The sequence below is a fragment of the Pongo abelii genome, chromosome 18, assembly GCF_028885655.2.
Source record: "Pongo abelii isolate AG06213 chromosome 18, NHGRI_mPonAbe1-v2.0_pri, whole genome shotgun sequence".
In the NCBI taxonomy this organism is placed as follows: Eukaryota; Metazoa; Chordata; class Mammalia; order Primates; family Hominidae; genus Pongo; species Pongo abelii.
The window spans coordinates 542,145-568,217 of record NC_072003.2 but is presented as its reverse complement, the minus strand read 5'-3'; the positions used below and the strand labels follow the sequence as shown (position 1 = coordinate 568,217).

Genomic DNA, 26,073 nt, shown 5'->3' with positions numbered 1-26,073 from the left:
GGGCAGTGGCTCATGCCTGTAATCCCAGCACTTTGGGAGGCCAACGCGGGTGGATCACAAGGTCAGGAGTTCGAGACCAGCCTGGCCAAGATGGTGAAACCCTATCTCTACTAAAACTACAAAAATTAACTGGGCGCCATGGCAGGTGCCTGTAATCCCAGCTACTTGGGAGGCTGAGGCAGGAGAATCGCTTGAGCCCGGGAGGCAGAGGTTGCAGTCAGCCAAGATGGCACCACTGCACTCCAGCCTGGGCAACAGAGCTAGACTCTATCTTGACAAAAAAACAAAAACAAAAATCTCTTCCTCAAAAGGTGAAAAGGAGACCCACAGAGCAGGAAAAAGGATCTGTGATACACACACCCCATAAGGGACTCATATCTAAAGGACTCCGATAATCAGTGAGAAAAAGACAGAGGACCCAACAGACCAGGGGCAGGCCAAATCCTGCCAATCCTGCCATGGCCTGTTTCTGAAAATTGTTTCACTGGGACACAGCCATATCTCACTGACCCACGTGCCTTTGGCTGCTTCTGCGGCACAACAGCCGGGCCGAGCAGTTGCCACGGGGGCCATGTGGCCTGCAACTCTTCTAGAGAAAAAGTCTGCAGACCCCTCCTGCAATCAGTGAGCAGGCAGAGGAGCTCCCAACCCTGATGAAAGGTGCACACCTTACCAGTCACCCGGGAAGCGCAAGTAAGAAGCACATGGTACGGTCTCTGCACGCCCCGCACAAGGTGAGCAGGAGAGCAGACACGGCCACGTGCTGCTGAGGTCAGGGAGCCCAGGAGCCACAGATGCCAGAAGCAGGTGACCCTGCAGCCCCTGCAGGAACTTGCAAGGCTGAAGGGACATGCTCCTGATGACCATCCTGCTTAGGGCCGTACCATGCTCCCGTAGAATTCCTATAGCAGCTTCACCCTCAAAACCAAAAATGGTAAACTACCCACTGCCGTCAACAGGAGAATAAATTTTAAAGTCACAGCATGTTCTCGCAATAGAATAATAAAAGTAAAAAATTTACAGCAATGCACGGCCAGACACGGTGGCTTACACCTGTAATCCCAGCACTTTGGGAGGCCGAGGCGGGCAGATCACCTGAGGTTAGGAGTTGGAGACCAGCCTGACCAACATGGTGAAACCCCGTCTCTACTAAAAAATACAAAAATTAGCCAGGCGTGGTAGGGTGCGCCTGTAATCCCAGCTACCCAGGAGGCTGAGGCAGGAGAATCGCTGGAACCCAGGAGGCAGAGGCTGCAGTGAGCTGAGATCGCACCACTGCACTCAAGCCTAGGCGACAGAGCAAGACTCCGTCTCAAAAAAAAAAAAAAAAAAAATAGGGCTAAATCCACAAGCGCAACAGCAAGTGGAAGACGCCAGGCACAGCAAGAATGACCTCGCTGTGTGGGGGAACTTAAGGAAGATGCAGGGCCGGTGCAGAGCTGGCTGTTGTCAGGGGCCTGGGAGGACCCTGGGTGTGGGAGTGTTTTGTTCTTGCCTGAGAAAAAGGCCGTGGGAATGGTCAGTTTGAAAAACCTGCTGGCTGTGCACTTACAACATGGGCATTTACTTGTGGGTATATTATGTTGGCAAAAAGACTTAAACTCTGTAAAATATTTGAAGAGGTTTATTCTGAGCCAAATAAGAGTGACTAACAGCCCGTGATGCCGCCCCAGGAAGCCCTGAGAGCATGTGCCCAAGGGGATCAGGCTACTGCCGGGTTTATACATCTTGGGGAGACAGAAGACATCAACCCTACATGCAAGATGCTGCTTCAGTCAGGAAACGTGGGACAGCTCTAAGTGGGGGACAGGAGGGCTTCCAGGTCAAAGCAGATGCAAAGATCTTCTGATTGGCAATTGTTTGTTTGAAAGAGTTATTATCTAAAGACTTGGAATCAATAGAAAGGAATGCCTCGGCTTAAGATAAGGGGCTGTGGAGACTAAGGCTTTATCAAGCAGATGAGGCCTCCAGGCAGCAGGCAGCAGACCTCACAAGGTGCCAGACTCCGAGTTAATTCCCTCCTGCATCAGGGAAAAGACCTGGGAAGGGAGGAGATTCTCTACAGGGTGCAGACTTTCCCCACAAGAGACAGTCCGGTAGGGCCATTCTGAAATATGTCAAAGAAATATATTTTGGGGTAAAATACTCGGATTTCTTTCAGGGCCTGCCACCTGTCATGTGATGCTACACTAGAGTCAGGCTGGAATGTGGTGTGCTGTTGCTGCTATAAAAAGTCCGCCTTTGTCAGTCTCTGTTTAATGTGAATGCTGGTCAGCTGGGCCTGAATTCCAAAGGGAGGGGCCTAATGAGGCCTGCCTGACCTCCCAAACGATGGCCTGAACTAGATTTTCAGGTTGACTGAGCAACGCCTGAGGCTGAGAGGGGTCCATCAGTTGGCTGGGGGGCTGAGAATTTAATTTTTGCTTCACAATTACATTTCAGCATGCTGAGTGGAATTTCCAGTAGCAGGGGCAACACGGAAAGCACGGATCCACATGAGCCACTGGACACCTCCTTCATCTGACCTTCTCCCAGACTCTGCCCGTCCCTCTACTCCAGCCCCACTTAGCTCGAAATACAGGGGCTACAGAAATCCTGAGGGTGGGGGACAGGTGGGGAGAGAACATGGCCTCCTCAGGGGTGCCGCAAAGGTGAACGGGTTCCAAAACCCTGCCGAGACATTCACTTCTATAATTTCTATCTCTACAGCTAAAGATGCTGAGCAACATTTGAAACCACAGTCGTCCTGGCAGGGAAGTCAGCTGGAACAGGGAGACCGCTCGGGCAAGGGGGCAGGGCGGTGTGGGCTCATCCCAGGAAGGTCAGGAGCTACTGCAGGGCCAAGCCCCACCCCCACGTAATGGACACTAACCAGCACGCACTCCTCCAAGACCCCAGTCTGCCCATCAGACACCTCCACAGGGTGCCACATCCCAAAGGCCTCTCCAGGAGGCCCGTGGTGGGGTACAGACCTGCCTGGGAGCAGCAGCAGGGCACCATGGTCGGGCTCCTCCATGGCGTCCAGGCACTCGGAGGGTATGGCCGAGCCGCCGGCACTGTCTGCATCCCCTTCAGGTTGCAGCTCAGGGTGCACCAGGGTGCTGGTGTCCTCATCCGTGAAGGTCTCACACTCACTGTAGGTGCTCTCGGAGCCCATGTACGCGCTGTCCGTCACCTCGTTGGCCTAGGAGAGAGTGCGCCAGCAGTCAGCAGGCACAGGATGGGAGGGGAACTGCGAACGCCCCACACCTCACTGCTGCAAGGCCCTGGAGAGGGCAGTGTGGAGGGAGGGGTCTGACGCCTGAAGTCCCAACTGTCTCTAAGCAGAGACATAACTTATAAAACACAATTCAGGCCGGGCGCGGTGACTCACGCCTGTAATCCCAGTACTTTCGGAGGCCCCGGTGGGTGGATCGCTTGAACCCAGGAGCTCAAGACCAGCCTGGCCAACGAAGTGAAACTTGTCTCTACCAAAAATACAAAAATTAGCCAGGTGTGGTGGCACCTGCTTGTAGGTCCCAGCTGCTCAAGAGACTGACGGGGGAGCTTGCTTTTTGTTTTTTGGGGTTTTTTTTGAGACACGGTCTCACTCTATCACCCAGACTGGAACGTAGTGGCATGATCACAGCTCACTGCAACCTACATGGCCTGTGGTCAAGTGATTCTCCTGCCTCAGCCTCCTGAGTAGCTGGGAAGACAAGCACGTACCATCATGCCTAGCTAAGTTTTGTATTTCTAGTAGAGATGGGGTTTCACCATGTTGGCCAGGCTGGTCTCAAACTCCTAACCTCAGGTGATCCACCCGCCTCAGCCTTCCAAAGTGGTGGGATTACAAGAGTGAGCCACCGTGCCAGCCAGGTGGACCGTTTGAGCCCAAACGGTCGAGGCTGCAGTGAGATGTGATCACACCACTGTGCTCCAACCTGAGTGATAAAGACCCGTCTCAAAAAAACTAATTAATTAAAAATAAATATAACAGCTGGCCGCAATGGCTCACTCCTGTAATCCCAGCACTTTGGGAGGCCGAGGCAGAAGGATCCCCTGAGGTTGGGAGTTCGAGACCAGCCTGACCAATATGGAGAAACCCCGTCTCTACTGAAAATACAAAATTAGCCGGACGTGGTGGCGAACTCCTGTATCGCAGCTACTCAGGAGGCTGAGGCAGGAGAATTGCTTGAACCAGGGAGATGGATGTTGTGGTGAGCTGAGATCACTCCATTGCACTCAAGCCTGGGCCACAAGAGCAAAACTCTGTCTGAAAAAAAAAAATTAAATTAAAATAAATAAATATAGGCCGGGCGCAGTGGCTCACGCCTGTAATCCCAGCACTTTGGGAAGCCAAGGCAGGCGGATCACAAGGTCAGGAGTTCGAGACCAGTCTGGCCAAAACGGTGAAACCCTGTCCCTACTAAAAATACAAAAATTAGCCAGGTGTGGTGGCGGGCATCTGTAGTCTCAGCTACTCAGGAGACTGAGGCAGGAGAGTCGCTTGAACCCGGGAGGCGGAGGTTGCAGTGAACTGAGATCACGCCACTGCACTCCAGCCTGGGCGACAGAGCGAGACTCCGTCTCAAAAATATATAAATAAATAAATAAAATAAATATAATTAGCCAAGTGTGGTGGCACATGTCTGTAATCCCAGCTACTCAGGAGGCTGAAGCAGGAGAATGGTTTCAACCTGGGACAAAGAGGTTGCAGTGGGCCGAGATCACGCCATTAAGCTCCAGCTTGGGCGACAGAGTGAGCCTCTATTTCAAAAATGAAAATAAAGTGAATAAAACACAATTCAACTTTTTTTTTTTTTTTTTTTTTGGGAGAAGGAGTTTTACTCTTCCTGCCCAGGCTGGAGTGCAGTGGTGCGATCTCGTCACTGCAACCTACACCCACCCGGGTTCAAAAAGATTCTTTTGAACCTACCCGGGTTCAAAAGATTCTCCTGCCTCAGGCTCCTGAGTAGCTGGGATTACAGGTGCGTGCCACCATGCCGCTAATTTTTGGGTTTTTAGTAGAGATGGGGTTTCACCATGTTGGCCAGGCTGGTCTCAAACTCCTAACCTCAGGTGATCCACCTCGGCCTCCCAAAGTGCTGGGATTACAGGTGTGAGCCACCGTGCCCGGCTGAATTCAACTTTTTTTTAAATGAAAAACAGGTACATGTCTGAGAGCAGAAAACAAGGTACTCTGAGTAGTTTTTGTTGTTGTTGTTTGAGACAGTGTCTCTCTTTGAGGCCCAGGCTGGAGTGCAACGGTGTAATCTCAGCTCACTGCAGCCTTGATCTCCTGGGCTCAAGTAATCCTCCCACCTCAGCCTCCTGAGTGGCTGAGACCACAGGTAAAAGCCACCATGCCTAATTTTTTGAAATTTTGTAGAAATGGAGTTTTGCCTTGTTTTCCAGGCTGGTCTTGAACTCCTGTGCTCAAGTGATCCACCAGCCTTGGCCTCTCAAAGTGCTAGAACTACAGGTGTGAGCTACCGAGCCTGGCAGAGTAATTTTTTTTTTATTTTAATAAAATAGAGACAGGATCTAGCTGTAGCTGGGAACTACAGGTGCCACCACAACTGGCTCAGTTGTTTGTTTGTTTATTTATTTATTTTGAATCAGGGTCTCACTCTGTTGCCCAGGCTGGTCTTCCACTCCTCACCTCAAGTGATCCTCCATGCTGCTCAGATTACAGGCACGAGCCATCACAACCAATTGTTTTTACTGTTTTTACTGCTGTGTTTTTTTTGAGATAGAGTCTCACTGTGACACCCAGGCTGGAGTGCAGTAGTGCAATCTTGGCTCACTGCAGCTTCAAACTCCTGGGCTCAAGCAATCCTCCTACCTCAGCCTCCTGAGTAGCTGGGACTATAGGTGTGAGCCACCACACTTCGCTAATTTTGTATTTTTTTGTAGAGATGGGGTTTTGCCATGTTGCTCAGGCTAGTCCCAAACTCCTGAGCTCAAGTGATCTGCCTGCCTTAGCCTCCCGAAGTGCTGAGATTATAGGCACAAGCCACCACACCCAACTTGTTTTTACTCTTAAGTATCTAGCACCTAGCATAGGACCAGGTATAGGTAGATAGTAAATATTTGTGGATCGTACAAATGAACACAAAACTAAAGAACTATTAAACAGAACTTTTTTTTTTCTTTTTCTAATTGTTCTTGTTTTTTGAGACAGGGTCTCACTCTGTCACCCAGGCTGGAGTGCAGTGGCACCATCTCAGCTCACTGTAAACTTTGCCTCCCGGATTCAAGTGATTCTTGTGTCTCAGCCACCAAAGTAGCTGGGATTACAGGCATGCACCACTGTGCCCAGCTAATTTTTGTATTTTCTGTAGAGACGAGGTTTTGCTATGTTGCCCAGGCTGGTCTTGAACTCCTGGCTTCAAGAGATCTGCCCACCTCAGCCTCCCAAAGTGCTGAGATTACAGGCGTGAGCCACCATGCCCAGCCAACATTTTCAATTTATAATTTCAACCTTAATGAAAATGAAATTGCTGGTTAGGAAAAGTGGCCAACATTTCATGCTCAGAAGACTCTGAGGTTAACACAATTTGCAAATAAACAAGATTTCAGAAAAGCTGCAGTCCCAGCAGAAAAAGATGCCCTTTGCACTCTAGTTCTAGTATCATAAGAAGCAGACAAAGTGGCTGGGTGCCGTGGTTAATGCCTGTAATCCCAGCACTTTGGGAGGCCGAGGCGGGTGGATCACAAGGTCAGGAGTTCGAGACCAGCCTAGCCAATATGGTGAAACCCCGTCTCTAGTGAAAATACAAAAATTAGCCAGGTGTAGTGGCACGTGCCTGCAGTCCCAACTACTTGGGAGGCTGAGACAGGAGAATCGCTTGAACCCAGGAGGCAGAGGCTGCAGTGAGCCAAGATCATGCCACTGCACTCCAGCCTGGCAACAGAGCAAGACTCCATCTCAAAAAAAAAAAAAAGAAAAGAAAAAAAGAAGTAGACAGTGTGCTAAGACCTGCGAGGGCTACCAGAGGGTCCCACCCCAGGCAGCACCCACCTGAGCCTCACTGGAAGGGATGCGAAGGGCCAGGCCGAGCTGCCAGGAGCCTGGCGCACTTGCGGGAGGCCCCAGTTCCATCTTTGGCCCCTTTATTAAAAGCCATGTGACCTCAGACGCGTGACTCAACCACCTGGAGCCCTGCCGCAAACGGGGGTTATAAATTCTTGTCTCACAAGGTGACCACCTCATGGAAGCAAGAAAGACAACCCAGGAAGGTGCTTTTCAAAGCACAGAAACAAGGACTGCAGGGTGCGAGTGTCACTGGTGGGTGGAAAATCCCTGCCAGCTGCTTCTAAAGCCACAAGGGAACAGGGAGTGCTGTGGAGTGTACCTACCTACTCTGGGTGTCCAATTATAATCTCCCCTAGAATCTAAGGAAGTAATTCATAAAAACTAAGTCATTCCTCAAGAGCATCCACTGTAACCAGGAGAGCACGGTAAGAAACCCCAGCTCTCGTGCTACTCACCGTCCCTGGGCAGCTCCCACTCCTGCAGGACGGCAGGGCCTAGGGCCCACTCAGGACAGGGCTGGCCTGTGCTGGGCCTGCGGGATGCCAGGCAGGAAAAGGCGGGAGTGGCCAGGAAAGCAGGCAGGCCCAGGATGTCTGTCAGAGGCTGGGCCTGTGGGGAAGGCATGACGGAGCAGGATGCGAAGCCCAGCGCACAGGTCCGAGACGGTTTGAGGGCAACTGCCAGCTACCCCAACAGGACTGCACACTCACAGGGGCCACACTGCCCCAGAGTCGTCAGTGACAAAGACTCACCCCAGGGGCACCAGGAAGACCCGCCGCTGACTCTAAAAAGTGTGCTTATTACAACATCAGGTTCGGTGGTTCAGTACGTAGCCTAAAATTTCTTTTTTCTTTTTTTTGATAGAGTCTCGCTCTTGTTGCCGAGGCTGGAGTGCAGTGGCGCCATCTCGGCTCACTGCAACCTCTGCCTCCCAGGTCCAAGCAATTCTCCTGCCTCAGCCTCCCAAGTAGCAGGGATTACGGGCGTCTGCCACAATGCCTAATTTTTTTTTTTTTTTTTGAGACGGAGTCTTGCTCTGTCACCCAGGCTGGAGTGCAATGGTGTGATCTTGGCTCACTGCAACCTCTGCCTCCCAGGTTCAAGCGATTCTGCCTCAGCCTCCTGAGTAGCTGGGATTACAGGCACGCGCCACCACACCCAACTAATTTTTGTATTTTTAGTAGAGACAGGGTTTTACCATGTTGGTCAGGCTGGTCTCGAACTCCTGACCTTGTGATCTGCCCACCTTGGCCTCCCAAAGTGCTGGGATTACAGGCGTGAGCCACCATGCCCAGCCTAAAATTTCTTTCTTTTTTTTTTTTTTTTGAGACAGAGTCCTGCTCTGTCGCCCAGGCTGGAGTGCAGTGGCGCAATCTCGGCTCACTGCAAACTCCACCTCCTGGGTTGAAGCAATTCTCCTGCCTCAACCTCCCAAAGTGCTGGGATTACAGGCATGAGCCACTGCGCCTGACCTTGGACCAGCTTTTAAAAAGCCAATGGACTGGTACTTCTGACAGATGCCCGATGCCCTTCCCTGGCCAGTGTGGACCCTGAGTCCCCAACAGGAAGCATGATGTTTCTAAGAACAAACCCACACTTTCTCTCAAACAGCTCATGGAGCCCTGAGCAGAGCATCTGTCCTCCTACGAAGGGAGGGAGGTCCAGGCAGTGGGGCCTGCTTATTTCACCAAGTTCCCGTTAGACCTGTAGCAGAGGATGGTGCCCCTGCAGGCAAAAGCCAGTGCCTCCTTAGAGCCACCTGTGCCTCCTCAGAGCTTAGACAGGATGGTTTGGGATGGAAAGAATTCTCCACGGACACAGGAACAATGAGGCAGATGCTACAGAAACTCAGATTCCCCATAAGCTGGATGCCAGGGCACCCTGCCAAGCCTGGAACTCACACACTCCGCTCTGGACCCACCTTCACCTTCTCATTTCTAAAGTAAGCCTGAGGGCCAGACGCAGTGGCTCACTGTAATCCCAGCACTTTGGGAGGCCAAGGTGGGTGAATCACTTGAGGCCAGGAGTACGAGACCAGCCTGGCCAATATGGTGAAACCCTGTTTCTACTAAAAATACAAAAATTAGCTGGGTGTGGTGGCGGGTGCCTGTAATCCCAGCTACTCAGGAGGCTGAGGCACGGAATCACTTGAACCTGGGAGGTGGAGGTTGCAGTGAGCCAAGATAGCACCACTGCACTCCAGCCTGGGTGACAGAGTGAGACTCCATCTCAAAAAACAATTTAAAAAATAAAAAATAAAGTAAGCCACGCCTCCCTGCCATTGCAGAGTGGCTCCGTGCACTGTAGATCCCACAGAGATGAACAGTTCTACTCCTCAGCGGCTTCGGTGACTGCACCCACCCCTTTATTTGCTCTGGGGTTGTGGACGTCCACTTCCATGCCACCACCATCGACACTCAGAGCCCCTGGCGGGCTGGATGCCCTGGGGGTTCCAGATAGTTCAGCTCACAGGAGCCACCCCGCCTGCTCACTTCCCAATCCAGCCCTGTGGGTTGGTTTCTGCAGTTCAAGGCCTCCCTGCATGGAGTTTTCCAGGGCAGCCATCACCTGCCTTTCCAGAGACAAAAACGTACCTCAGAGCACGGTGCCTGCTCACTCCCGGCCTCCTGGATAAAACACAGTAACAGCTCACACCGGCCCCGGCAGTTTATTTTATTTGCCAGCCAGCCAGGACCTGGCCTTGCTCAGAAGCCATCAAGTCTATGCTACCAGCTTTTTAACATTTTTACAAATTACCAATGCTAAGATGAACTCGCTTGAAAATCAAAGTGCATCTTAGAAAACGTCGCTATGTCTAAACGTTACACTCACTCACAAGTCCCCTAAATCACCAGCGGACAGAGAAAAAGCCCGTTCAGGGCCATCAGTAACTCAAGTGGGGCCAACACTGCCCCGTCACAGCTCCTTCTTCCCTGAGCCTTTCTCCACCACAGAAGTAGGAATACTGGGCACAGTGCACGCTACTGGCTCCTCTTACCCTCAGATGCTGGCCCGGGTGGCCTCACAGGCTGGGCCTGGCTCCGTACACACCTTCCAGGAAGGGCATGCTGTTGGAGACCAGCTCCCCGTCGTGTCTCCGTCCCAACCGGGTCACTGGCTTTTCTCAAATGACAACGTCACCTTCCTACTTGCTTGTCATGCTGGGGTTTCTGCAAAGCCTGTGCACTCACCTGGAGGCACATCACCACTGGGAGAAAGTTTAACTTGCTCCCAGACACGCTCTGATAAACCTGCTGGTGCTGCCCAGGGAGGGGAAGGCAAAGTTCAGGAAGTGCCCTTGCTGGTTTAAAAAACGGTTAGTTAGTCAGGGCTGAAAACAGAGTGGCTTTTGTTTTTGGCTTCCTAAGCTGATAATGGTTTGTACAAAAGACACATTTCCCTATCATTTCACTAAGGCAGCTCTTTGCTCCAGACATCGCCAGTAGTGGGAGAAGGAGGGAGGACAGGAGAGAGCGCGGCCTGACAATTCTGTGAGATGCGACTTACACTCCCTGACTTTCCCCTCGCTCTTCCGGAAACCCTGACAAACGGCCCCACCACCCGCTGGGCTCCACCTGCTCAGATCCTCAGACATCACCATGCCCAGGAACTCAGCGGCGCCACAGTCCATCCCCTTCCACTCTCCCCACTTACTCAGACACCACAGCAGCAACTTTCCCATTATAAGCTGCCTGCCGACAGGATCCTTGGGAAAACAGTGCGAGCCAGCAGACCCACTAGCTCGGCCATGACTAACTGCACACTTTACCCGACCACCCCGGTGTGAGCACTGCGATGCTCCCAGTAAAGAGAAATGGGTCTGACTGGAACCATTCAGAATATCAATCAATCAACCAATCAATCAAAGGTTTATTTACCTGAAGACTACCAGTGGAGGGTCCCCGAATAGGGTATCTGGATGGAACACATACTCCCTACTCATATCTTTATTAGACTTTTTTTTTTTTAAGATGACATGATGTGCAAGGTGTTTTTTAAAAGAGCAATCTTTCCATAAGTTTCACAGTATCGAACTCCACTTTGTGGAAAATTACATCCCACCCTTAAAAAGCAAAGCAAGACATGGAGGAAAGGTAACTGCGTATTCACTAAGAGAAAGGCGCATCTGAAAAGGCTGCATGCCAGATGGTTCTAGCTCCATGGTGTTCTGGAAAAGGCAGAGCTGTGGAGACATGGAAGATCGGTAGTTGTGGGGGCTGGCGTGAGGGATGAGCCGGCACTGAATCGACTCTGTGACACTATAATCGTGGACCTGTCAAAACACGGAATACACACCACCAAGAGTGAACGCTAAAACTACGGACTTCGGCTACTAATAACATATCAGGCCGGGTGTGGTGGCTCATGCCTGTAATACCAGCACTTTAGGAGGCCAAGGCGGGTGGATCGCTTGAACTCAGGAGTTTGAGAGCAGCCTAGGCAACATGGTGAAACCCCATCTCTACAAAAAAAAATACAAAAAATTAGCTGGGCGTGGTGGTTACTGAGTGTGGTCCCAGCCACTGGAAAGGCTGAGAAAGAAGAACACTTGAGCGCAGGAGGCGGAGGTTGCAGTGAGCCAAGATCAAGACTGTACCACCACACTCCAGCCTGAGTAATAGAGCGAACTGTCTCAAACAAAACAAAACAAATAATCACGTATCATGATCCCGGAATGCTCTGCACTATGTTCCATTTTCTGTAAACCTAAAATTGCTCTAAAACATGAAGCATGTTTATTTTTTTAAGTAGAAAAACTTTCTTCCATTCTAAAAAAGAAATCAGGATCTAAAAATATGAGAAGGATTCACTCTGACATGTCAGGTTCCCATCCTTCTGAAGTGACAAGCGTGAGGCTCGGCCACACCCTTCAGACCACACGGGCCTTTAAGGATAAAATGCACTGGTGCCTTCGGTGCCTCGAGTAACGTCACTCAAGGTTTCCATGCCCAGGGCTGCCATAACGAACCAGCACAGACCACGGGGCGTGAAGAAACACCAGTTTATCCTCTCTCAGTTCTGGAGGCCAGAAGTCCAAAGCCAAGGTGTGAGCAGGGCTGGCTCCTGCCTAAGGCTCTCGGAGAGGATGCATCTTTGCCTCTGCTGGCTTCTGGGAGCCCCAGGAGTTCCCTGGCTCTGGTCAGTCTCTGCCCCGTCTTCCTATTGCCTTCTCCCTGTGTGTCTCTCCCCTGTATTCCAGGGACACCTGTCACTGGATTTAGGGCCCAAACCAGCATGATGTCACCTTGAGATCCTTAATGAACTACATCCACAAAGACGCTTTTTCCAAATAAGGTCACATCCACAGCTTCTGGGTGGACGTATCTTTGGAGAGGCCACTCTTCAGCCACTGCACCATACATAGGATATAAAAAATCAACAATGCCCTAACAAACATGAGAGGGGAACAAAAAGACAGATACACGTGAGAAAGAGTGCACAGGCACATGAACGCCCAGGAACACACGGTTCCCCAGACGCTGCAGACCAAGGGCTCTGGGTTACCCTGCAGAGGCTTGGGCGTCTCCTCGTGAAGAAGCCGGGTCCTTCTCAGGGCACAGGAGCAGCCGTCTGCAGTCTTGGGGTCTCCCAGCATGTTCTGCACACTGCAGCCATGCGAGAGGGCCCAACTCCCACCACACACCCTCTTAGCCAGCATCTCACTGCTGCCTCACGTGCAGAAAGAGCATACCAAGGCACAGCCAAACATGGGACCCACGGTGGGTGCCCTGGCCCCAGAAGCTGCAGCCCAGCTGATAACTGGGACACCGCTGTAAGGTAGAACCACCCCCGGGGTCTGTGTGGGCAGAAGTGAAGCTGCCCACCCAAGGGTGAGGGTGACTAATCCCTGGGGCAGCTTCTCAGAACAGGGAACTGAGTATAATCCCATGGCTCCCACGGTACAGTGGCGTCCAAAAGCAACTCAAAAACTACCCTGTGCCAGCCTCAGCTTTCGAGGAGTCAGGACTCAGAGGACTGACATGAGAAGCCCAGGCCCTACCGGCCGGCAGCTCAGCCCCACTTTTGGTGCCCTTGCTTGGCAGCAGGCTGACCAGGACTGGCGGCTGCCACCTCCACCTTCCCGGCGGCCCCCAAGGGCTCAGGTTCAACTTCATGCATTTTCTGCTGCAGCCACGTGGCTCTCCTGGAATCTAACCCTCCAGACCGGCGGACATGGTTACACTCTGTCGACCACGGCTGTGCTCGAAGACCCTCTCCCCAGCTATGTTGAGAACAAGGGACCCACAGTGACAGGAGACACAGGAGACGCCACGTCACCGTGACAACCCTGGCTGCATCTGGGAGCAGGATGGAGGACAGCCAAGCAGGGGCAGGCATTAGTCAGGCATCTCCAAACACAGAAAATCATTTGCAAGTTGACAAAAGGAATCCTCCCAAGCCCTCTGCTCCGCCTGTGCCTGCCAGCCTGGCAGCGGGTGGTCGTGACATCACTGTCTACCCCACCTCTGCTGGCGACAGGCCCTGGGGGAGGACTCCTGCCCAGGCTGAGAGGGCATGTGGGACAGACAACTGTGGGCCTCCCGTCACAGCCACAGAGCCCCACGGTGCACACAGGGCGGGAGGCCCTTCCTTCACGCCGGCTTCTACGGAAGACAGCCCAGGGGCAGGAGGCACGAGCTATAGGGCATAAGGGAAGAGGTGGATGCCAGACTTCCCCCAAGCTCCTGGGTGAAAACCACTTGCCTCGTAGGTAACGAAGTCATCGAACTCGTCCGGGCAGGCCAGGGGCTCCTCGTCTTGGGCAGAAGCGACGCCACCGTAGCACTGGCCATCGGGATCTGCAGGGAGAAGACCTCGTGCTCAGCAGGCCACCCGCAGCCACCCAGTGACGGGACCCCTGGTGGCCTCAGGGCTCCCTGGGAAGGAGGCCCCCAGGGACAGATGTGTGGGCGTTGGGGGCCCTGGGGGGGTCAAGACAAGCAAGGGAGTGAGCGTGAGAAATCCAGGGAGATAAAACAGCCTTGCCAACGGGTCAGAGATGCGTTGCCCACAAGAACAAGGCTTCTGGACAGAATTCTGAGGAGGAGATGCGGAGGTAGGAGATAAACTTTTTATTTCTTAAAAGAAGCAGACAGCACTGCAAAAAAAAAAAAAAAGGGCAAGACGTTGAGCTCTATAAAACTGTCCATGGCCTTTAAAAAGTGTTAGGTACCAATCAGATTTAAACCTTTAAAACATTTACATGAGAAGGTGTAGGCATGATGAAATAATACGAAAACAACATCTTTTCCTGGGTGCTAGGCTCACGCGCAGTTTTCATTTTATTTTCATTTTTTTTGCTTATCTTCTATAATCAATGTTCTATGAGAAAAACTTTAAAGGAAAAGCTATCTTCTCACGAGAGACAGGCTATAATTCTTACATCAGCTACAGTCATCCCTTTGCAAACACAACCTATCCCACAGCACCTGCCTCTCCTCCTGTAGGAAAAGGCACTGGCTTCCAGCCTCTCAGTGATATTCACAGGTCAAAGCACCTTCCAGGGCCTGTGAGTGACAGAAGACACTTAGGTGTCCTCACACTGTCTCACTATTAATTCAACTACTTGCTTAAAATATACCAGCTACTTATAAAATAGCATTACTTACTCAATACCTTTAACACAATCTATTCTAATGTCAATCACTTATTTTAAAAGTGAAGGTTGGGGCCAGGCACAGTGGCTTATGCCTGTAATCCCAGCACTTTGGGAGGCTGAGGCAGGTGGATTGCTTCAGCTCAGGTGATTGAGACCAGCCTGGGCAACATGGTGAAACCCCATCTCCACAAAAATACAAAAATTAGGTCGGGTGCAGTGGCTCACACTTGTAATCCCAGCACTTTGGCAGGCTGAGGCAGGAGGATCATTTGAGGTCAGGAGTTCAAGACCAGCCTGACCAACATGGTGAAACCCCATCTCTACTAAAAATAGTAAAAATTGTCTGGGCATAGTGGCGAACACCTGTAATTTCAGCTAATTGGGAGGCTGAGGCAGGAGAATCACTTGAACCTGGGAGACGGATGTTTCAGGGAGCCGAAATCACACCACTCTGCACTCTAGCCTGGACGACAGAGCAAGACTCCATCTCAAAAAAGAAAAAGAAAGAAAGAAAAGAAAAGAAAAAAATTAGCTGGGCATCGTGGGACACACCTGTAGTCTCAGCTACTCTGGAAGCTTGAGCCAGGGAGGCAAAGGATGCAGTTAGCCAAGACTGCACCACTACATTCCAGCCTGGGTGACAGAGCAAGACCCTGTCTCGAAGAAAAAAAGAAAAGTGGAGACCAGGCATGGTGGCTCACACTTGTAATCCCAGCACTTTGGAAGACCGACGCTAGAGGATTGCTTAAGTCCAGGAGTTCAAGACTGGCCTCGGCAATATAGCAAAGATACTGTGTCTACAAAAAATAAAGATAAGGCCAGGTGTGGTGGCTCACGCCTGTAATCCTAGCACTTTGGGAGGCCGAGGCGGGTGGATCACTTGAGGTCAGGAGTTCTAGACCATCCCAGCCAACACAGTGAAACCCCATCTCCACTAAAACAATTAGCCAGGTGTGGTGGGGGCATGCCTGTAGTCCCAGCTATTCGGGAGGCTGAGGCACAAGAATCACTTGAGCCTGGGAGGTGGAGGCTCCAGTGAGCTGAGATCATGCCACTACACTCCAACCTGGGTGACAAAGTGAGACCCTGTCTCATAAATAAATACATAAATAATAAATTTAAAATAATAAAAAATAGGCCGGGCATGGTGGCTCACGCCTATAATCCCAGCACTTTGGGAGGCTGAGGTGGGCAGATCACGAAGTCAGGAGTTCCAGACCATGGTGGCCAACATGGTGAAAACCCGTCTCTACTAAAAATACAAAAATTAGCTGGGCATGGTGGTACATGCCTGTAATCCCAGCTACTTAGGAGGAAGGCTGAGGCAGGAGAATAGCTTGAACCGGGACCCGGGAGGCAGAGGTTGCAGTGAACCAAGATCGCGCCACTGCACTCCAGCCTGGGCTACAGCGAGACTCTGTCTCAAAATAATAATAATAATAAATTAAAAATTAAATTACATTTTAAAATGCTAACAGTCTTGCCTGCACTTATAAACACTGAAACGCAGAACTAAAACCTTTCAATATACAGCGAAGCATTTTGGACACAGCGCATGACAGCTCAGGTTCTGACAGTGGGCAAACAATCTGAGGGTCTTGCCCCAGAGGGCGGAGCAGGGGATATGAACACAGATGGCATTTTTATATTCTTGGTAGGACCTAAACACCATTCTCGTATTAGTTTTCTTCATAAGAACTAAAACAATTTTCAATTAATTGGGAATTTTTCACGTGTGTTTCCCTTATTCTTCTAGAGCATGAGGGTGTGTGAGACACAGCAATGGCCTATTTGGAACAATCCCTCTCTATCTCATTCTATTCCTGAAACAAGGCCTGTGGCTGTGACGGGAAAGCCTCCTTGTGCTTCCCAGCAAACTAGGCCAGCACATCCTGCTGGTCACTCCTCCACGCAGACAGGGCTGACAGACAACACAGGCTGCCGCAGCCACGATGGCTGCTGCAGCCACGATGGAGGTAACACCTGAAGTGAACTTCGGCTGAAGTGCAGTTTGGATGATCACATTTTCCTTTCTTCTAAATGCTATGAAATAATTCCAAGATCATCTTCGACTTCGTTTTATTCTAGTTTCACTCTCCTTCCTCACGAAACGTAAATCATGACATCAAATTACACAAAAGTAAAGCAGACGCTGCAGCCCCAGAGGCCATGTGTCCAATGCCATGGCGGCACCTCCTCGCTGACGCCGCGGCACCTCCTCCCTGACGTCCCTGTACCTCCTCCCTGACGCCCCTGCACCTCCTCCCTGACGTCCCTGCACCTCCTCCCTGACGTCCCAGCACCTCCTCCCTGAGGTCCCTGCACCTCCTTCGACGCCCCTGCACCTCCTCCCTGAGGTCCCTGCACCTCTTCTCTGACGCCCCTGCACCTCCTCGCTGACGCCGCGGCACCTCCTCCCTGACGTCCCTGCACCTCCTCCCTGACGCCCCTGTACCTCCTCCCTGACGTCCCTGCACCTCCTCCCTGACGCCCCTGAACCTCCTCCCTGACGCCCCTGCACCTCCTCCCTGACGTCCCTGCACCTCCTCCCTGACGCCCCAGCACCTCCTCCCTGACGCCCACTCCACTCTGCAGTCAGCTCTGCAGTCAGCTCGGTGTCCCACCCCTCACACCAGCTCTCAGGGATGTCCCACCATCCTCTTCAGGAGCCTGGAGCTGGAGACAGAATTGTGAGGCCTGCCTCTCACCTGCTCCTTCTGACCCTGCCTCCCTGTGGCCCCCAAACATGCCAGGTGAGCCCTTCTGGAATGCTGCCTTCCCATCCCGGACGTTCTCAGGGAGGCCTCCCCACTCCTCTGCCTCCCTAGCTCCCGCCTTACTTTGTGGTCTGTCTCCCACTAGAAAGCCAGCTCCCAAGGGCAGGGGTTCTGCACTGCCGTTTCGTGCTACGTCCCAGAGCCTGGAACAGGCTGGTTCGACAGCACTCACGGGCCCGTTGCCCCATATGTCCCCATCTATGGTCCTCACAGGTCCCAGCTGTGCTCTCCCTCGGCTGCAGCCACCTCCACCAGCCTGGCTCAAGCTCTCATGCAGTGAGATAGGAGAGCCCTGACCAGCTCATGATGACTAGCTCACCGCCCTCTCAAGCAGACAGTCACAGGAGCCCTCCCAGGCCCATCTGTCAGCTGCTGGGAAGGAGAGCGGGGTGCTCCAGCTGCTGTGGGACTAGCCCAGGTGACGGCAAGGAGAGAAGGGGACGGTGTCTGGGAGGAGGCCCCAGCTTGGTGTGTCAGGTGGCTGGGCAACCACTAAGAAACATCTGGAGATGGGCTGTCCTTGGACGATCACTCTCTCACCTCTTCAGTCACTAAGCCAAGATGCCGGCAACCACAGGCAGCCACAGTCCGCAGCTGGCAGCCCCCAGGCTTCCCAGACAGAGCATCGGACTCCTCCGAGGGCAGCAGGCCAGGCTAGAGGCTTCATTCTGCTTGGTGGGCATCTCCCACACCCTGACTCCTGAGCTGAGAGTGGGCACCTTCCAAGCCAAGGCCTCCCAGGAACCCCTAGAGCTGAGCTTGCCCCATTTCGCATTAGCCATGGTCCACAGGAACAAACCAACCCCTACACTGATGACAGAATTGTGGACCCAGGTGGCTCCCTCCTGCTCATATCATGGTACCTGGGGCCACTGCTGTTCCCAGCCTTGACCCTGCAGAGGGATCTGAGCACTTCACCTGTCCAAACCTACAAAAGACCCATCTTAACTCTCCATGACAGGCTGTGTGTCCCTGACCCCCGAGGGAACACATCTCCAGCCCAAATCTCCTGCAGGCCGCCCTCAGTCACAGGCCCAGGAACACGCTCTATCAGCCACATTGTGCAGAGCAAGTTTACCCTATGACAAGCCGAGACCAGCACATCCAGTTACTGGCCAGGGCCCTGAGTGCTCTGAGTCTTTGTGGCACCAAGGAAATGGGTTGTAACATTTATAACAAGACCAGCAGTCACAACAAAGAATTCCTGGTTTTATTCAAAATGCGTGGAGTTACAGTCCTGTTCCCTGTGATTTCATACACGTGCCTGTCACTAGAAAATGAACCACTGCTGGCTGGGCGCAGTGGCTCACGTCTGTAATCCCAGCACTTTGGAAGGCCGAGGTGGGTGGATCACCTGAGGTCAGGAGTTCAAGATCAGCCTGGCCAACATGGCAAAACCCCGTCTCTAACACAAAAAATTGGCCAGGCGTGGCAGCGAGAGCCTGTGGTCTCAGCGACTCGGGAGGCTAAGGCAGGAGAATCGCTTGAACCTGGGAGGCGCAAGTTGCAGTGAGCCGAGATCATGCCACTGCACTCTAGCCTGGGCGACAGAGCAAGACTCCATCTCAAAAGAAAAAGGAGCCAGTGCTGAGAGGCCTTGGCTACCGACAGGCCACCCACACTCCCCTCTAAGCTTGCATCTACTTCCCTCTGTATTTTCCAAACAGTCCCCATGAGATGCCCTGCCACACTGCACCCTGCCCTATTTTCCCTCCTCCAATCTTCCAAAATGGTTACATCGCCATCTTCAGTTACATCAATATTCAATTTAACTATTATGACTATGTAAAATATGGCTTGTTACTGGACCAAGAAGTACAGGCTCTCTTATTCCACTTCTTGTTTTTCGTGGAAGTGGTAACTGCCACCTGGGGTCTTGTGCTTGGCCTCCATGCACCCATCTCAGCCCCAAACACTGAGGCCTCTCCGATGACAGCCAGTTCTGGGGGTCCCCAGGCTCCCTCATCATCAACCTAGAAGCCTGCATCCAGTAATTCTTGACTTAAGAGTGAAGACGAAACACAGCTATACAAAACAAAAACGACATAGCTACCAGCTTCATGAGGGGCTTTTCTCCTCCCTGCGACTGAGACCCAGCTAACGTGAGTCTCCAACTCGCACCTCCATGAACTCAGGGGACCAATGGCTAGAAAAGAAGCATCCTCTCAGACGCACCCATCACATGCATAAAAACCACCCAGCAAGTACCAAAGCATCAGTGTCATAAAAACCACCCAGATAGCCCAGCCAGTACCAAAGCATCAGTGTCATAAAGATCGCATTCTCTATTACACACAAAATTCTGTTTGGAATTAATGGCAAGTTTTTTTTGTTTTGTTTTGTTTTGTTTTTGAGACAGGGTCCGTCACCCAGGCTGGAGTGCATGGAGTGCAGTGGCACAAACACAGCTCACTGCAGCCTCTACCTCCTGGGATCAAGGGATGCTCCCACCTCAACCTCCCAAGTAGCTGGGACTACAGGCATGCGCCACAATGCTCAACTACTTTTTTATTTTTTTGTACAGCCAAGGTCTCACTATGTTGCCCAGACTGGTCTCACCCTCCTGGGATCAATTGATCCTCTCACCTCAGTCTCCCAAAGTGCTGGGATTACAGGTATGAGCCACTGTGCCTGGCCCATAATGGATTTTTCAAACTAAGAGGAAAAAGTTTACACCTAGAATCTCCCCAGAGCTAACCAGTGAATCAGTTAGAGAACAAACTCATCCCAAGGGTCATGGGCACAGCTGCCATGTCCCAGGAGTAACCTGAGGAGAACCAGACTTTCCAGAGGGCCTGGAGGGAGGACCTGCAGCACACCATGCAGCAAGCCTCAAGGCACAGGATGCGAGACGCCAAAATTCTCACAAAGCCGCTACTGAAAGCTTTGTACAGAAGGACAAACGTTAAATAAATGTATAAAGTACACACCTATACTCAAGACGTTACTTAAGGGTTGCAGCGTATCAGTTAGACTGAGACATGGCCCCATCAGCCTCAACCTGCTAGTGCTCAGCCTGCAGACTCTGAGGCCTCCTGACTCTCCTCTTCCTCCCCCTTCTCCTGCCAATGCTGCCTCCTGAGGGTCTGTGGCCACCTGCTCTGCCCATTGCTCTGCAGGCCCCCTTGACCCAGAGCTTGCCTCCACACTCCTCTCAGCCTCCAGAGCCTGCAGTCTCTCTCCATCCTCGTCCTGGGCCCCTCGCCCTGGGCCCCTCGCCCCACCTCAGGACTGCTTCCTCATCTGGGCCAGGTGGTCTTTACCTGGTTGTCAGGGTGTCCTTTCTCCCCCCACCCCTCCTCAGAGAGGGCTGCCTGCCTAGTTCCCATCTCACCCCCGGCCTGCTACGCTGACGGCAGCAGCGCCTCACCCATTTGTCCTCCTGCCGCAGCCCGCTGGCTTGCTCTGGTGCTGGTTCACCACAGAGGCCCGGGGCCAAGCCCAGCGCAGAGGCCATGCTGGTCCCGCAACATGTTCGTGGGTGAAAGAACAGACAGTCGAATAAAGAGTAACAAATGGGGAACAGGCCGGGCTCAGTGGCTCACGCCTGTAACCCCAGCACTTTGGGAGGCCAAGGTGGGCGGATCACCTGAGGTCAGGAGTTCGAGACCAGCCTGGCCAAAATGGAGAAACCCTGCCTCTAATAAAAATACAAAATTAGCTGGGCGTGATGGCACATGCCTGTAATCCCAGCTACTCGGGAGGCTGAGGCAGGAGAATCGCTTGAACCCGGAAGGCGGAGGTTGCAGTGAGACGAAATCATGCCATTGCACTCCAGCCTGGGCAACAAGAGCAAAACTCTGTCTCAAAAAAAAAAAAAAGAAACAGGGAACAACACACAGCACGTTTCCCCAGAGCCATCTAAGGACTTGGCATCACCTTAGAGACACTGTCAGGCAATAATTTTGTGGAGGAGACAGACAAGACCTGAGGTCGAGGTCCAAGGGCATCCATCTCCCTGACTGCACCTGCTGACTCTGAGGTCCCCAGCCAAGGTCTGACTTATCCTGCACGTGCAGGAAGGAGGGAAAGGACCCGCCACTGTCACCCCTACACCGCCTGGCCAAACATGAGGAAATGAAATGGCCTGTTCAGAGCTTCAGAACTTGATGTAAGATGGACAGTGTATAGTATGGGGACTGGTGAGTGTGAAACGGCACAGCCACTGTGAAGAGCCGAGTTTACCCCAGCACATGACCCACTCCTAGATACAGACTTGAAGACATGCGTCCACACAAAGACTTGTAAACAAACGTGCCCATCACCAGGAGAATGAAGAAATGAAATACGAAATACGGCACAAGCACGCAATGGATCATGCTGGGGAAGGGATGGTGCTGGGGAAGGGATGGTGCTGGGGAAGGGATGGTGCTGGGGAAGGGATCATGCTGGGGAAGGCATCGTGCTGGGGAAGGCATCGTGCTGGGGAAGGGATGGTGCTGGGGAAGGGATCATGCTGGGGAAGGCATCGTGCTGGGGAAGCCATCGTGCTGAGGAAGGGATCATGTGCGTGCTGGGGAAGGGATCGTGCTGAGGAAGGGATCGTGCTGCGAAGGGATCGTGCCGAGGGAGGGATCGTGCTGAGGAAGGGATCGTGCTGAGGAAGGGATCGTGCTGAGGAAGGGATCGTGCTCGGAAGGGATCGTGCTGGGGAAGGGATCGTGCTGGGGAAGGGATCGTGCTGGGGAAGGGATCGTGCTGGGGAATGGATCGTGCTGGGGAAGGGATCGTACTGAGGAAAGAAGCCAAGTGAGAGCATACGAACCCTCAAGACAGGTGAAACTGGACAGGCACAGTGGTTCATGCCTATAATCCCAGCACCTCAGCCTTGGGAGGCTGAGGCAGGCGGATCACCTGAGGTCAGGAGTTCAAGACCAGCCCCACCAACATGGTGAAACCCCGTCTCTACTAAAAATACAAAAATTTTTATATGTTTTGTATTTTTAGTAGAGGTGAGCATGGTGGTGGGTGCCTGTAATCCCAGCTCAGGCAGGAGAATCGCTTGAACCCGGGAGGTGGAGGTTGCAGTAAGCCGAGATCGGGCCATTGCACTCCAGCCTGGGCGACAAGAGTGAAACTCAGTCTCAAAGAAAAAAAAAGATAGGCAAAACTAATCCATGGTGACAGAAATCAGCAATGGTGCCAGCAGGAGGGAAGGCACTGCCTGAGGGCGAGGGGTATGCAGCACCCACATGGGGACAGTGATGCGCGTGACAGGCTCCGCACTGCCAGGCACGGGACTCTGTCGGAGCTCACAGAGGAGCAGGCGTGAGCTGCACATTTCACTGCAGGTGAATTTTTACTCAAAGGAAGACTGGAAACGAACACTGGCCTCTAGGGAACGATGGTGGTGCGGGGAAGCATGCTGATTACAAACGCATCCCATTCGAGAGGGGCTGAGACGTGGGGAGAGGGTGCAACAAAGTGCTGCCTGCAGAGCACGGGTGGTGAACACCCACTTGGGTGGCCATGGAATCAGTCTTTCAATATTTTGAAAATTCTCAAATTTTCATCATGAAATCTTTGAGGAAAGGGGCAGTTGCTTTCTAGCATTATGGAAAAGCAGTTAACGCAACAAATTTTGGAAAACAGGGTATGTGAGGAGAAAGTAACAAGAAAGGAAAGAGACCACCTGGAAACCTGGGGTATGTTGGGGGCTTCAAGGAGAAGGAAAGACGTTAGAGTCAGCACGAGGAGCCTGGTGATGTGCAGGTGGCTGAGAGGGTGGCTGAGGAAGGGGAGAAGAGGTGGGAGCTCATGGCAGGGATGACTGACCTCCGTTTCTGATGGCTGTGATCCCTTGGTAGAAGTCTTCAAAGCTGATCACGCCGAGCCCACTGGGATCCAAGTACTTAGTTAAGTCCTTCACCTGTAATTGCCAAATGAGACTAGGTTACCCTAAGCCTTTACAGCAGGGGTCCCCAACCCTGGACCTCGGACTGGGAGAGATCTGGTGTGTGGCCTGCTGGGAACAGAGAAGCACAGGAGGAGGTGAGGGAGCATTACCGCCTGAGCTCCCCTCCTGTCAGATCAGCAGAAGCATCAGGTTCTCATAGGAGCGCAAAGCCTACTGTGTGCTCCGCATGCGAGGGGTCCAGGTTGCGCGCTCCTTATGAGAATCTAACGCCTGATGATCTGAACAGTTTCATCCTGAAACCACCCCAACCCCCTGCCCGTCTGTGGAAAAGCGTCTTCTATGAAACCAATCCCTGGTGCCAAGAAGGCTGGGGGCCGCTTTAGGGAATCAGGATTAGGTTGTATCACGAGCTTGGCTTTTTCACCACATGCAAAGAAGCCGCCAACAGGGGCGGTGCTGACAGTGACAGCCTCTGACTCCTCACGTGCAAGAGGCAGCACGGCCTCCAAGGGCCACTGCAGACGGCCACAGCCACAGGACAGGCAGCACCCTGTAAATGGGCTACCAGCAGCACCTGGCGTGATGAACCACAGGAGTAGGACCCTTGCCACTGAAAGCCAGCAGCCAGGGTCTTATGTGGGGAGATCAGTTCTGAAGTCTTAGGTATTGTTCCGGCAAGGATCCAGCGTGCCAACATAGCTATGTTACGTAGATAACATACATAAGCACACACTGCCCATTCAGAAATGCCTTCCTGGCTCTGCAGAGTCCTTGGTAGAGAATAACTGAGGGAAAAAGACCCTTGATATCAAAAATCATAAACGCTAAGTAGGGTAACTCACACATGGATGTAACATAAAATGAAACTCTTCAGAAAGAATGCAGGTTTATTCAGCCACAAGTGTAAATTGGATTTCATAAAAATTTAAAAATTTTCAGGGGATGGGGTGGGAGGGGGGAGAGCATTACAGAAAATAGCTAGGCTTAATACCCAGCTGATGGACTGACAGGTGCAGCAAATCACCATGGCACACGTTTGCCTATGTGACAAACCTGTACATCCTGCACATGTACCCCAAAACTTAAAATAAAAATAAAAAATAAAAATTTAAAACTTTTATACTCAAAAGACATTAATAAAAGCAAAAAAATGACACTGACTGGGAGAAAGTATTTGCAAATCATATATCTGTTAAATGACTTGTGTCCAGAATATATAAGGAAATCTTATAATTAAGAAGACAACTCAAGCCAGGCACGGTGGCTCACACCTGTAATCCCAGCACTGTGGGAGACCGAGGTGAGTGGATCACCTGAGGCCGGGAGTTCGAGATCATCCTGACCAACGTGGAGAAACCCTGTCTCTACGAAAAATACAAAATCAGCCAGGTGTGGTGGTGCATGCCTGTAATCCCAGCTACTCAGGAGGCTGAGACAGGAAAATTGCTTAAACCCGGGAGGCAGAAGTTGCAGTGAGCAGAGATTGCGCCACTGCACTCCAGCCTAGGTGACTGAATGAGACTGTCTCAAAAAAAAAAAAAAAAAAGACTTAAATAGAAATTTCATCAGAAAATATGTATGAATGGTTGATAACCACATGAAAAAATGCTCAATTAGTCCTTAAAGAAATGCAAATTAAATTAAAATCACATTGCAGCCAGGTGCCTTGTGGCTCACGCCTGTATTCCCAGCACTTTGGGAGGCTGAGATGGGATCACTGAAGGTCAGGGGTTCCAGACCAACCTGGCCAACATGGCAAAACCCCATCTCTACTAAAAATACAAAAATTAACCAGGCGTGGTGGCGCTCGCCTGTAATCCCAGCTACTCAGGAGGCTGAGGCTGGAGAATCGCTTGAACCCGGGAGGCGGAGGTTGCAGTGGGCCAAGATTGTGCCACTGCACTCCAGCCTGGGCTACAGAATGAGACTTTGTCTGCAAAAAAAAAAAAAAGTTTCAGGCTGGGTGTGGTGGTTCACGCCTATAATCCCAGCACTTTGGGAGGCTGAAGCAGGCGGATCACCTGAGGTCGGGAGTTCGAGACCAGCCTGACCAACATGGAGAAACCCCATCTCTACTAAAAATACAAAATTAGCTGGGCGTGGTGATGGGAACATATAACCCCAGCTACTCGGGAGGCTGAGGCAGGAGAATTGCTTGAATCCGGGAGGTGGAGGTTGCAGTGAGCTGAGATTGTGCCACTGCACTCCAGCCTGGGCAAAAACAGCGAAACTCTGTCTCAAAAAAAAAAAAAAAAGTTTGAACACTGATAAATATTTGATGATATTAAGGAACTGTTCATTTTCGTAGGTGTGATGATATTTTTGTAATTTTTCAAAGAGCACTGCTTTTTAGACACATGTACTGAAATACTTAGAAATATCTCAAGAATCTGGGGTGAGGCACAGATGTCACCAGAGGCATGCCTGCACGTTGCTGTGACTGGGGATGGGTACCAGTGCACCGTTTCACTACTCTCCACTTTCATATGGGTTTGAACTCTTCCATAATGAAAACTTCAAGAACAGCAAAAGAGGAAAAAGAGAGCAAAGAAGAAGGAAGTATGGGCCAGGGAGAAAGGAAAAAGGAGGCAGCATTCAGCCACAGAGGGAGCAGACTCCTGAAGAAAGCCCCTCTTGGGTGGCGGGCTGGGCCGTGAAAATGATCAGGGACAGGGAGAGGCAACAGGCTGGCAGGAGCCCTGGCTGCAGCCACATCCATTAACTGACAAAACCCTAGGGCCTCAGGCAGGTTGGGGCAGAATGAGCATCAGTGAACCCGAGGAAGGCCCCCCAGGCCCTGCGGGCATCAGTGAACCCG

The 26,073-nt window shown here is 51.8% G+C and overlaps 1 protein-coding gene across 2 annotated transcripts in view; it reads right to left on the bottom strand.

The window, feature by feature from the left end:
• RAB11FIP3 (RAB11 family interacting protein 3) overlaps window positions 1-26,073 on the bottom strand; it is a 96,018-nt gene that overhangs the window by 36,910 nt on the left and 33,035 nt on the right. For both annotated transcript variants that reach the window (XM_002825916.6, XM_009250244.3), the window contains exons 2-4: window positions 23,174-23,267; window positions 13,727-13,821; window positions 2,973-3,184 (exon numbers count right to left, since the gene is read on the bottom strand). In XM_002825916.6, coding sequence (XP_002825962.2) covers window positions 2,973-3,184; window positions 13,727-13,821; window positions 23,174-23,267 — 401 coding nt within the window. The remainder of the gene's footprint in view (window positions 1-2,972; window positions 3,185-13,726; window positions 13,822-23,173; window positions 23,268-26,073) is intronic.